This window comes from Odocoileus virginianus, chromosome 16, assembly GCF_023699985.2.
Source record: "Odocoileus virginianus isolate 20LAN1187 ecotype Illinois chromosome 16, Ovbor_1.2, whole genome shotgun sequence".
In the NCBI taxonomy this organism is placed as follows: Eukaryota; Metazoa; Chordata; class Mammalia; order Artiodactyla; family Cervidae; genus Odocoileus; species Odocoileus virginianus.
Window position 1 is genome coordinate 18,119,602 of NC_069689.1, and position 12,654 is coordinate 18,132,255.

At 38.1% G+C, this 12,654-nt stretch overlaps 1 protein-coding gene across 13 annotated transcripts in view; it reads right to left on the reverse strand.

Moving 5' to 3' along the window:
* Positions 1 to 12,654, reverse strand: part of UNC79 (unc-79 homolog, NALCN channel complex subunit) — a 270,926-nt gene that overhangs the window by 99,465 nt on the left and 158,807 nt on the right. For 10 of the 13 annotated variants that reach the window (XM_070477922.1, XM_020875952.2, XM_070477919.1 and 7 more), the window contains 4 exons: positions 10,146 to 10,327; positions 7,878 to 8,079; positions 7,032 to 7,211; positions 5,542 to 5,607 (listed from right to left, as the gene is read on the reverse strand). In XM_070477922.1, the coding sequence (XP_070334023.1) occupies positions 5,542 to 5,607; positions 7,032 to 7,211; positions 7,878 to 8,079; positions 10,146 to 10,327 (630 nt within the window). The remainder of the gene's footprint in view (positions 1 to 5,541; positions 5,608 to 7,031; positions 7,212 to 7,877; positions 8,080 to 10,145; positions 10,328 to 12,654) is intronic. The other 3 variants (XM_070477923.1, XM_070477920.1, XM_070477915.1) reach the window with 1 other exon arrangement.

The following is a 12,654-nucleotide window of genomic DNA, read 5'->3' on the forward strand; positions in this document are numbered from 1 at the left end:
AAAAAGTCTCTTTTAATTCCAATAATTTACTTCTCCAAGTGAGGGCTTTGAAAGTCTGTACTTTGTATATTGTCTTTCTTTTAAAGGACTGTAAGAATGTGATTGGCACCACTCTTCATTAAGAAAAGTTACCTTAATCAAACCCCTAAGAAAAATGAGGTTAGGAAAGCTGAAATTTTCTTTATTGATAAAGACAATATTACTGGTTTAGTTATCTATAAAGGATATAAAATTTCCATTTTAAAACTAAATGCCTATAATATTTTCTCCAAACTGTGACAATGAACATATTTACTTTTGAATTCTAGTCTATAAAATTCTTATATCTGTTTTAACTTTAGAGATTGAACATGTTAAGAGATTTGATTTTCTCATTTTTGCAAAGAAAACTGTAAACATCTTTATTGTCATGGGGGCAGAACTATTCCTAGCGTAACTTTAACATGGACTGGGTCCATCATGATCTGTCCACAGAGTGGCACAACTGATTGAAATGCCACAGTAGAATACAATTTTATTTACTCAGAAGATCTGAAACCAGGCAGGATCAGGATCTGCTTTTCCAGACATCTCCTACTGCTCCATCCCAGAAGCTCAACATCCTTACATAAACACTAGGCTGCTTCTGGATCTCAGAATGGAGCCAGCCTTTTGTACCTTGCTGCCTTCTCTCATGGTGCTCTATTCACCTCGCAAGGTGGCCCTCCACTCCCACCCCCAATTTTATCCCATGACTGTGGCCCCCAGGAGCCCTTCTTATTAATATGCCCACCCTCCTCTCAGCAACTGTGATCCCTAAATTCTATAAATCTCTAAAAACAAGAAAGGAGGGGAGAATAAAGACTCCTCGAAGGCAAGTGCTATGTCTTATCCAAATTTTACACCTCTCACAGAACAGGGGGCAGTGATTGGCATATAGTAGATGTTCATTACTTGTAAATTTTTGTTTGTTTGTTTGTTTTTGTTTTTCTTTTGATTACTTGTAAATGTTTAAGTGCCCTGAATTTAAGTAAATATTTCAGATCTTTTCTACATGGGAGAAAAATGGATGAAGTCCCCAAACAGCAAGGAAGTAGGTAGGGAAATAGAGAACATTCCTCTGTGTAAGTCAACTCACTGACACCTCCAACAAGTGACAATTAGGTAGTGGAAGGAGGTTTCCTTGAGTTTACTCTGCATTTGGTCCAGAGAAACCAACAATCAAGCACTATAAATGAGTCCGCATTATGTTAGTAGTTCTAACTACACTACCTCACTGATCTCCCTAGCTCATTAATTCAACTTGAGCCTTCGTTCACAGCAGTTCTGTTGTGTGTGCTCAGAGCCACAAAAGGGCTGGAAAGATGGGGCCGGATGCTGACTGCAAAGCCTCCTACACTTCCCATCTCTGCCTCCGCCTCTTCCTATCCCATGTCTATCGTGACTTACCTCCTATCCACCTGTCTCAGCCCGGCTGAGAAGTCACCTGTCCACGAGACCTTCCTTGCGTCCAGCTCTCCTCCCACTGCAGTTGACATGAATGAACCTGTTCTACTATCACTTTCTCTGGAGATGAGAGTTCACTTATGTTCATACTTTATCTCTCTTACTTGACTACAAGCAAGTGGAGAGTATAAACATTTCTGATGTATCTTTACATTCCTCCTAGTACAGCAGGTGCCCAATAATTCTTTGTTCAATAGAAACTCTCATTTCCAAAACTATCATTTCAGACAAGGGCATTCCTATATAAAAAATTCAATTCTAATGCAAGAGACCCGGGTTTGATCCGTGGGTTGGGAAGATCCCAATTTTGCAAGTTAGTGAAAACATGAACTGTTAACCACCTCTAGAAAAAAAGAAAGAGCCTCAAGAGAAGTTAGTTGGAATTTTAAGCTGAACACTAAGAGGGAGGCAGGAATACAAGAGAGTTTTACCTATGATACCCAGTATTAAGAACATTCTCTTGTTGATATAAATTCAGACCAAGAGATCTTAAGATTTCTCTTTAGGTTGGAGTAGAATTGAAAGCATCCATGTCCCTTTAGGGATTAGATTGGCTCTTCAGACCAATTTGTGAATCTTATTCAGGAAGATCCTTTGATCTGGGCACCCATGGGCTTATGTCACACTATAGTGGGCCTGAATGCCCAGGTCAGCTTCCTGACAAGACTGGTGTCCTCGCGTACACTAGGACAGGAATACCCTTAGACGAACTCATTGAGAGGTAGCTGTAGTGGAAAGGAAAGCAGATCAAGTCTCCTGGACTCAAGTCTGTAATTAGTTACCTGTGACCTTGAGCAAATCAGGCAAGCAGAATTACTTAGCCCCTCATGACCTCAGTTTTCCTGTCTGTATATAAAGTGGAAAAAAATATGTATATGCAGAAATGTTGTGAAATTAAAATTAGATAATTTGCATTAAAAACACTCTTTATAAAGAGGTACTCTACATATATAAATGTTGTTGCTGCTTTTATTATTAACATTGTATACCTACTATTATTTAATTACTCATTCCAGGGGATGAGAATGAGATATAATTAAATTTCCCATGAGGTTGATACCATTTCAGTATTGTCCAATTATAACCTACGGTAACTGCTGAATTATATTCAATTACTATTCAAAAGGTGTTCTGAATCACCAAAAACAAAGAATTCCTGGTTCTCACAGCATCAGTGCAAAAACAGCTTATATATAATTTATAATTATGCCAACTTCCGATTAGCAGGTGAAATTGTGTATTTCATCAGTTAGGATTAAATGAAGGTATGAGCTCCTGCTAGCACTACCATACATGTCTTGCAAGACAGATCAAGACATGTGGGCTTGAGATCCAGATCTGTCATCAACAAGCTTGTGAAACTTGTTGCTTTCTGGAAGACTCAGTTTCCCTCTTCTGGAAAATGAGAATGTTAACATAGCTCTAATATTTCAGCTATGACAGTCTATGAATTTTACTTATATGCACAGAGGTCTCTGAGATGAATATATATATATATATATATATATATATATATATATACTTATGACTGACTTATGTTATTGTACAGCAGAAACCAACACAAATTTGTAAAGCAATTATCCTCCAATTAAAAATAAAATATAAAAAAAACAGATTATTAACTCAAAAAAAAAAAAAGCCACAGAGTAACGCAACTCTTTGGTAGCCTTGCAGAGTTTCCCCTCTCTATAAGCATGTTTCTGTTGCAAAATTTGCTATGGGCAATATATAAAGGCTAAGATCAGGGAGTCATAAACTGTATATCCAGTCCAAAGTTTTGACTTAAACAACAACTAAAATTAAGTCTTGCTGCATAATTAAAGGATATCTGCCTTATTTTGGGCCTAATCAATAAGAGGTCTTGCACAGAGGAGCTCATTACTTGTTCCAAACAAAAGTATGTTCCTTAAACAGCAAGGCCTTTGTTTTCTATTTAATTACTATCTTAAATCACCCTGTACAATCTTATGATTATCCTGGCGTGTCTTTGCTTCCAAGGTAAAACAATCAGTGTTCAGTAAATAATAATGAAAAAATGAAAAACTAGTTTGAAATTGCCTTATAAGCTGAGCCATCTGTTTCCAAATCTAAGCAAGTTTTGCTTATGGTGGTATCATGTAATTACCTCTTCAGAAGCTTCAGCTTTTTATTTAATTTAAACAATGCTGTTATCTGCTCTTTTTCCATCTGATCACTTTTGGTGGGACAATTAGACACCTAACAGCTTTTCTTAACTTCAAGATACATATGTATATGTTTTTCCAAAGAAATGTGAGAAGACTCCTATGATAGGATTGTTTAAATGGGTAATAATAAAGACTAACTTTTCAACTAAGCCTTAAGACAAAAAGATATGGTGAGATAAAGATAATTTATGAAATGGCCTAAGAACTGATCTCAAAAAGACTTAACTGAAGAGGAAATGGATGATTTTCATATTTTTAATGACGCACAGGGTCAGAAATTCTTATTTTTATTCTTTAAAAAAAAAAACCCAGCACAGTTGAGGCCTGAGTGATGCTTAAAACAAAGTAGAGAGAGGGGGACTTCCCTGGTGGTCCAGTGGTTAAGAATTTGCCTTCCAATGCAGGGGATGAGGGTTCAATCCATGGTCAGGGAAATAAGATCCCACATGTTATGGGGCAAGTGAGCCAGAGCGCCTCAGCTAAAGAGCCTGTGTGCTTTAAAGCCCGTGCTCCACAACGAACAGCCCATGTGCTGCAATGAAGACCCAGCACAGCCCAAAACAAAACAGAAAAGCAACGTAGAGGGACTCTGCGAGGTTTCTGCTGTCCCTTTAATCTCATCAGTTTTAAAAGAGAAAATACACTTTGACGAATATCTGCCATTTGCATTCCTAACATTAGGGGCTCTCTCTCTTCTCCTCCCCTCCCACCCCTCACTGGTTCTCTTTCTAGCAGATTATTTTTTAATAAATTTATTTACTTATTTATTTATTTTTGGCTGTGATGGGTCTTCATTGCTAGGCATGGACTTTCTCTAGCTGCAGTGAGCGGGGCTGCTCTTCACTGTGACATGCAGGCTTCTCGTTGCGCGGGCTCCCCGTGCTGCGTGAGCCCCGGCTCTAGAATGCACAGGCCTCAGGGGTTGCGGCGCACAGGCTGCGCTACCCCGCCGCCACACGTGGGATCTTCCCAGACCAGAGATCAAACCCATGTCCCCTGCATTGGCAGGCGGTTTCTCAACCACTAGATCACCAGGGAAGTCCCTTTAGAACACATTCTTGAATGTCTCCTTACTTGAAATTTTCCTTCTGAGAGTATCGGTACCATTCTGAAAAGTTTATTTTAAAACTATTCTTAGATGAAAAACCAGACATTGTATAGCATGATACATTGGTGAGAGTTAACCAGGTTTGTTTTGGACAAATAAGCAGGTACTCAGAATCTCCACAATTTTCCCAACAAGTACAGCATCAACTGTGTAGATAACATTCGGTCTGTAGTAGATTTGCCAGCATCCCTTCAACCCTAAAGATACTTCATGATAAACTAATCTATCAAAATATCAAAGGATAGTTACCCTCTACCAAGCTGAATATGATCCTCTAAAGAATGGAAATCCTCCTTTCTCTGAGAGACAGAAATGCATGTGAGAGTTGCAAAGAATCAGAAATGGCTAAGGGGATGAGTGAATGATGGTGACTTAAAGTATAACCTTTAAAAATGTAAATGAAATGTTTTTCCTAGAGCAGATATATATGAAAGTAATATTTCTATGTGTAGAAACACATACAAATATAAGTGCTATGCATCATTCTATTCATACTTGCTCTCGGGGGGAAAAGTGCACACTTGGGTAACAGGATGCTTCTTACTGGACCATAAGTTAACAGGTTTAAAAGTCATCTGCCAATTTGAAAATGGAAAGAATTGCCATGTCAGGGACTCAAACACTTGAGCATCTGGGGTGAAACCCTTCGAGCTTTCCAGTTGTAATTACATCACTCAGGTCCAGTTAGAGACACCTCATTCTTTACCTTGTCCACCTGTGATAGACACTTGCACACAGCCCTTCAACGTCAGAAGTACCCACCTGGCGTTTGTTCGGGTGTCCCACCGAGAGCTGGAGCAGACTGCTCATGCCTGGTCAACCTCACAGCTTAAAAATCAACAACAACTCTATTTAAATAAGCATTAAAAACAACTTGAGCCTAGAAAACATACTCAGCTCTAACTGCATTGGATAGCAGGAGTAAGTTTTGCTTTCTTATTTGTAATTAACATCACAGACAAGAGGGTTATGTCCCAAAAGTTTTGTGGTTTTCTTTGAACCTAAAGAACATCCTTCAATGTGACTTCAGTTCTTATCCTTCAAAATTGTCATTTGAATCAATGAACAAGAAATATCAATAAATAAACTTTAGGTCCCAAACTGATTAGTTAAATAAAAGAGCTGGGAAATTCATATAGAAATTGTAATTTATTTGATTTAAGTACTGCTTTCTAGGATCTGATGCAGTTTCACCTGGTCCTGATACTGCTAGAGGTTATTCTTAAATGGCCTTCTCTTATCTTTGCTCCCTGAAAAGCTGAGTTATTGATTGCTTAAAGGGCTTTCAATGACTCTTCCAAAATTCAAAATACCACATTTCCATAGCTTGTCATAAAATAGAGAAAATGCAATAAACAAAATAAAATCATATTTATGATTAAAAATGGTTATGTCACATAAAGCTGTCTTCTAAGAAATGCCAATGAAAAAGCAAACATTTCAGCTTCTGACAGGATAAAAAAATATGTTTTATGATGTTATTAACTTCACGACAGTTATTTAAAAATTAAATCATTTCATAAATGTTGTAAGTTAGCACTATATTTAATGCATTCACTCACTAATATGATGACAGTTATGTTTTTAATTATTTGTCATTCGTAAGCCATTGCTAATCATTACAGTTCATCTAGCTATTTGATAATTTTTTGTCTTCTTTAAAACTGCTATATAAGGAAAGACCTTTGGAAAACAATAATATATGTTCTTTTTTTTTTTTTTAGATGGCAATGATGTTTGTCTTTATTTATAAATTATCTGGTGAAGTCGGGCAGAAATTCAACTTCTCCTCAGCCTTATTTTTTCTTTTTCTGAAAACACCATTATTATTGGTTTTCTGGGAGTCTGCTGGCTGCCTTTGTCATGCATTCCAAATTTCCACTCTCCCCTCTTAGCTGTCATCGGTCTTGTCAGAGTTTCACCCAGGAAACTCTTAGGTTATGAGACTAGTGGTGGAAGCTTTCATATTCTAGGACTTAGGAACAAATGCTTCTTCTGCTTTTCATGCCATGCATCAGTGGATATGCTGCCTTCTACGTCTCAAAACAATCCACTGCTGATCAGGGCTTTGCTTCACCAGCAGCTGGGAAAAGCCATCCAGGGCACTGATACACCTGGGGGGACCCTCTAGGGAACCTGAAGGAGCTCGGTTTGCTACGGTACATTACTCTCTGTGAACATTCAACAAGACAGGTCAGCCTCAGAAAGACATCCAGACAGATTTAAAGGGAGGGTGGAAGAAGATACTCAACGGATTTTGGAGGTTAGGGTCTCGGGGAGGGAGAGCGCCCTCTTGGATTCCGCGGGCCCTTTCACGCTGTCTCGGAGGGAACGCACGCTTTTCTGGCGGTTCCTTGCAAAACGAGCCCTCTTGATCTTCCACAACGCGGCATCACTGAGGTTAGCGACATTGGTCCTCACAGCAGTGATAGCTTTGCAAAAGGAATTAGAGGTGATCATTTTCCTTAACTAGCTAAGTTACGTACAACTAGTCTGAAATAATCCATCTGTGTATATTTTCAATATTAAAAATCATTTCCATGGATACACTTCTCATTCATCTGTCTCCCTCTATGATAAGATTTATATTTTAAAAAATGCAACTATTACCTGTTTCAACTATCACTTATCATTTTTCTGTTCAAACTATAAGGTTAAATTACCTAATTTTGTTATCACTGGATAAATAGTCGAGTGACCAAAGTCTTTCCTCCATCTATTTAGAGCTGCAGGTAACTAATTACGAAGCAAGGAAGTGTAAATTTACAAAGTGCAAATAAATCTCACAAAGTTGCTCACAAACATAAACATGATGATTGAATAATATTTAAGGAACACAGAGTCACAAATGGTTCTCATAGGTCCCCAAATAAATGAGAATTTTAATGTTGAAAAGCCAGAAAATAGTTAACCTGCAGACCACCACAGTAGATATTCAATAAACATTTGATGAACTGAGTCATCAGTTTATCACTGACTACCATGAAGTCAAGGTCGTTTCCATAACGGGAAATGAAACAACATGCAGAGAATCCAGCTTATCCAGCAAGCAGAAGAATAGGAACTGACTTTCAAAGCAAGATCTTTGTTTTGCTTACTTGTAGGAAAAGGAAATTCTTTGTTACAATCCAAATGTAGCTGAGCTTCCAAAGAAAGCGTTTCAAATCTGTTGACAAAGAACTCCCAGCTCAAAGCAGGAATATCTTGCTTGAGAAAATGCAAGAGTAAAAGCTTGCTCAGTATTGTGGGTCGATCTTTAACCACAGTATCAAACTGGAAGTCAAGACAAAGACACAGACCCTGGAGAAGAGGTTTAAAAAAAGTCAGATGTACACACAGGAAGCAAAGTGAAATAAGACAACACATACTCCTCAATACATACTTAAAACGGAGAATGATTCAATTGAAATCTTCTTGGATTGGACTTTTGGTAGGTGAAAAATGTGGGAGAGACGTTTCTCCTAATCATTGAATATCTCTTGAATTTTGACTCAGAAATCTGAGCTACATGTATATTACTGATTTTTCTGATACATTGTATAATAACCACTTACTCCAAATACTCAATACTATGAGCAACTTTCACTGTCTACTATCTATGTGTATTCTAAAATGTAGTTTTGGAAGTATGATTCTCTTAATAGACACGACAGGCATTAAAAAAGAACAGTGGTTTGAGGGTATATGGATTAAGTGGTTAATATACAATGTATCAGAAAAAATCAATAATATACATGCAGCTCAAATTTCTAAGTCAAAATTCAAGGAATATTCAATGATTAGGAGAAACTCCTCTCCCACACTTTTCTCCCTACCAAAAAGAAGATGCACTTCCACTTACTAGGCATGTGACTCTGAAAAAGTTACTTAACCTTTCTAACTCTCAACTTCTCTATCTGTAAATTTGGAACACACAAAAGCACAAGTGAGGATTAAATGAGGTAATGCACGATGGAACAATTTAATACATTGCCCTGGAAATACAATACATGTTTCACAAATTTTGGTTCTTCCCATTATCATTACTTTTAATAATAACAATACGCGAATGTGGAAAAACAACAGAATAGGACTTTGGAGGGTCTAAACTTGGTTCTCTTCTGAATTTACTCTGTGTTCTTTGAAAAGTCACATTATCTCTCTGAGACTTCATTTCTTCAAGTATAAAATAAAGGTGCCAAATAGGATAAACAATTCTCTCCAGGTCTCATATTTCATGTCTCTCTGACGTTAATTTGTGGCATTTTGTTTCAACAGCATATTTGCCTTCTCTTGTTTTGCTCTGATCTATATTATTATTCATCTGATTTCTCTTAGCATCTAGATTTAATGACAAAGACTTCCCATCCTGGGGCTTCCCTGGTAGTTCAGGTGGTAAAGAGTCTGCCTGCAATGCAGGAGACCTGGGTTCCATCCCTGGACCAGGAAGACTCCCTGGAGAAGGAAATGGCAACCCACTTCAGTATTCTTGTCTGGAAAACCCCATGGACAGAGGAACCCAGCAATCTGCAGTTCATGGGATTGCAAAAAGTCAGACATGACTGAGCAACTAATACTTTCACTTTTCACTTCTTCTCACCCTGGAGTTAGTTGAATGGTAGAAAATAAACCAGCCTAGTTTAAAAGTCTGCCACATACAAAAAATTATACAACACTGCATCTGGCAGAAATGATAGCAGCATGGGGACAAAAACTGAAAAAAAAGAATCAACATACAAAACAAGAGGTCTGTTAATAGGTTATGGTTCTGGGATTTTGTTCCTAATTTAAAAATTTCCAGTGTTGAAATTAGAAGCTGAGATTAGTAAAGACTTCCTTAGATACATGTTCTTTGAGAATTCAGAGAGGGACATGCAGGAATACAGCACTGAAACTTTTAATAGTACAGACTGTGGGAAAATACACAGTGCACAGATTGTTAGCACACAAAATGTGAAATGTTAAGCTGCAAAGCCTCATGACAATCAAGAAGTCTACAGTTATGACCCAGGACAGTGACTTCAGGTTCATTCCCTGGATTCAGTGGCCATGATAATGACTAGTCTACCTATCAGTTATCACAGGGGTTTATAAGAATCAAAGGGAAAAATGCAGGATATCACTTAAGAAAGGATAACGTGCTATACAAGGATAGAATAAAGTTGTTATTATGAAATTGTATTGATATTAGATTAAGAAGTAAAGTTGTCACCAATGAGTAAATATCTCTCAAAGTCCTTCTCCAAGCACAAAAAAAAATGTCTGGTGTTAGCAGCAGCAGCAGCATTTTGTGGGTGTTATGTGACAAATGACTCAGTGAGCTGGTACAGTAAAGCAGAGCGCCATTTGCGGAGCAGACAACGCACATCACAGGGCAGGAACATCACCTGCAGCGCTGGCCTCTTTATGGTGTCAAGTAGGAGACCCGCCCTCGTAGCCACAGCTGGGTTGACGTCCTCCACAGCTGTCAGGAAGCAGCAGAAGGCGTGTGCCAGGGAGTATTTCAGTAGGTGGTTTTTGGTCACTGAGTGAATATCCAGAAATCTACAAATCACAGCCACTTTTTCCACTGCAATATCAAAGGCACACAACAACAAAAAATGACATTTATTTAGACAATCTGAGAAATGAACCCACAGAGGAAAAAGTTAGTTCTGGGTGCCCTCACACTGATCTTAAAAACCAAGAGGAAATTTCAATGCCACCCTTCTTGAGTATTCTGTTTATCTGTGTGGCAAGAGCATTTCTACTCAGTGCAGTAGTTTTCTGCCAGGCAGTCTTGATTTAGTTCTGGGTGTTTTTTCTTTAATGGTCTCTACTTTTGTTTAACTTCCAATCATATTTCAAACTCTTCAAAATGCCTCCATGTTCATTTCTTGGCCCATTCTACAGAGATTCTGCAGGCATGTTCTACAGAAGCTCTGCAGATCACAAAGGGAGGTGGGATGTGCCCGCCAGGGCTAGCTCTAGGTTCTTAGCATGTCATAAAGTGATATGACAACCACTCTTCCTGGGGCTTCAGAAGCCACATATTTCTTCCATGAAATAGATGCACCCTTACTTGATAAAGTTATAATTATTCTGCAAATATATGTTGAATTACTCCAGCCACTCTTTAAACATAGCTTTATAAAAGTTATAGTAGTTAGTAAAGCAATATAGTTCCATGAAAAGACATTTCAGGTCTTTGTTTAAGCTGTTCCAGCAGCCTAGAGAGAATATTCCTTCTATTCTTTTCCACTTATTGACACTCTAATCCTTAAAAAGTTTGCTGCTGGAATTCTACTATTCTGTAAAGTCACTCTGACTTTCTAGAATGTCCTTTTTATCCCATGAATACCTGCAAAATTACAACTCATTTACCTATGGCATTGTGTATTCATATATAACTATATATTTCCTTGAAATATATAGTTGTGATCTTGAATTATATTTGTACCTTTATAATTTCTTAACCTCTTACATGTTTATATTTTGTCACAACAACTAAATTAGGAGTTTCTTAAGAGCAGGAATCTGTTCATATACTATTTTTGTTAGTCCCATAGTACCTAGTACACATAGTATTTATTTAATAAATTCACAAATTCATTTATTATATATATATATATAAAACTAAGAGATCATTCTGCTTTTGTTATATAAAATATATCTATAAATATTTTACATATAAAAAGCAGAGACATTACTTTGTGGACAAAGGTCCACATGGCCAAAGCTGTGGTTTTTCCAGTAGTCATGTACAGATGTGAGAGTTGGACCATAAAGAAGGCTGAGTGCCAAAGAATTGATGCTTTCAAACTGTGGTGTTGGAGAAAACTCTTGAGAGTCCCTTGGACTGCAAGGAGAACAAACCAGTCAAGCCTAAAGGAAATCAGTCTTGAATGTTCATTGGAAGGACTGATGCTGAAGCTGAAGCTCTAATACTTTGGCCACCTGATGCAAAGAGCCAGCTCATCAAAAAAGACTCTAATGCTGGAAAACTTGAAGGCAGGAGAAGGGGACAACAGAGGATGAGATGGTTGGATGGCAATACCAATTCAATGGATATGAGTTTGAGCAAACTCTGGGAAAAAGTGAAGGACAGGGAAGCCTGGCGTGCTGCAGTCCATGGGGTTGCAAAGAGTCAGACACGACTGAGCGACTGAAGAGCAACAACAAAAGAGATCATTCTAAGTACTTGGGGGAGATGGAAGGAAATGGGAAAATGAACTGTTTCGGACTGAATGTTTGTATCCCCTCCAAAAATTGTCATGTTGGAGCCTACATTGGAGCCTCCAATGTAATGGCATTTGGAGGTGGGACCTTCTTGGGAGGTAATTAGGTTTAGATGACATCATGAGGGTAGGCTCCCTATTATGGGATTGGTGCACTTATAATAAGAAGAAGGGAGACCAGAGTTCTCTCTCTCTCCACCATGTATAGATACAGCAAGAAGGCGGTCATCTGCAAGACAGGAACAGAGCCCTCACAAAGGGACCCAATATGCTGGAGCCTTGATCTTGAGCTTCCCAGCCTCCAGAATGATGAGAAATACATTTCTGTTGTGTAAGCCACCCAGTCTATGGTATTCTGTTAATGATTTCTCAAGTAGACTAATGATTCTCAGATATTGACTTCAAAGTCAAGTCAACTAAAAGAGATAACACAAGTACAATTATAACTGAAATGTAATATAAAAGGCTGGAACTGCCATTAATGAGGTAGAAATAAAATGCTAAGAGAGATTAGAGGATAAGGAAATGACTTTTCACTGAATGAATAGAGAAAGTGAAACTCAATGGGGGCATTTGAAGACTCATGAAAATGGAGTTGGCATTTGAATGGGACCTTGGATGGAAGAAAGAGTCATTTGAAAAGACCCTGATGCTGGGAAAGACTGAAGGCAGGAAGAAA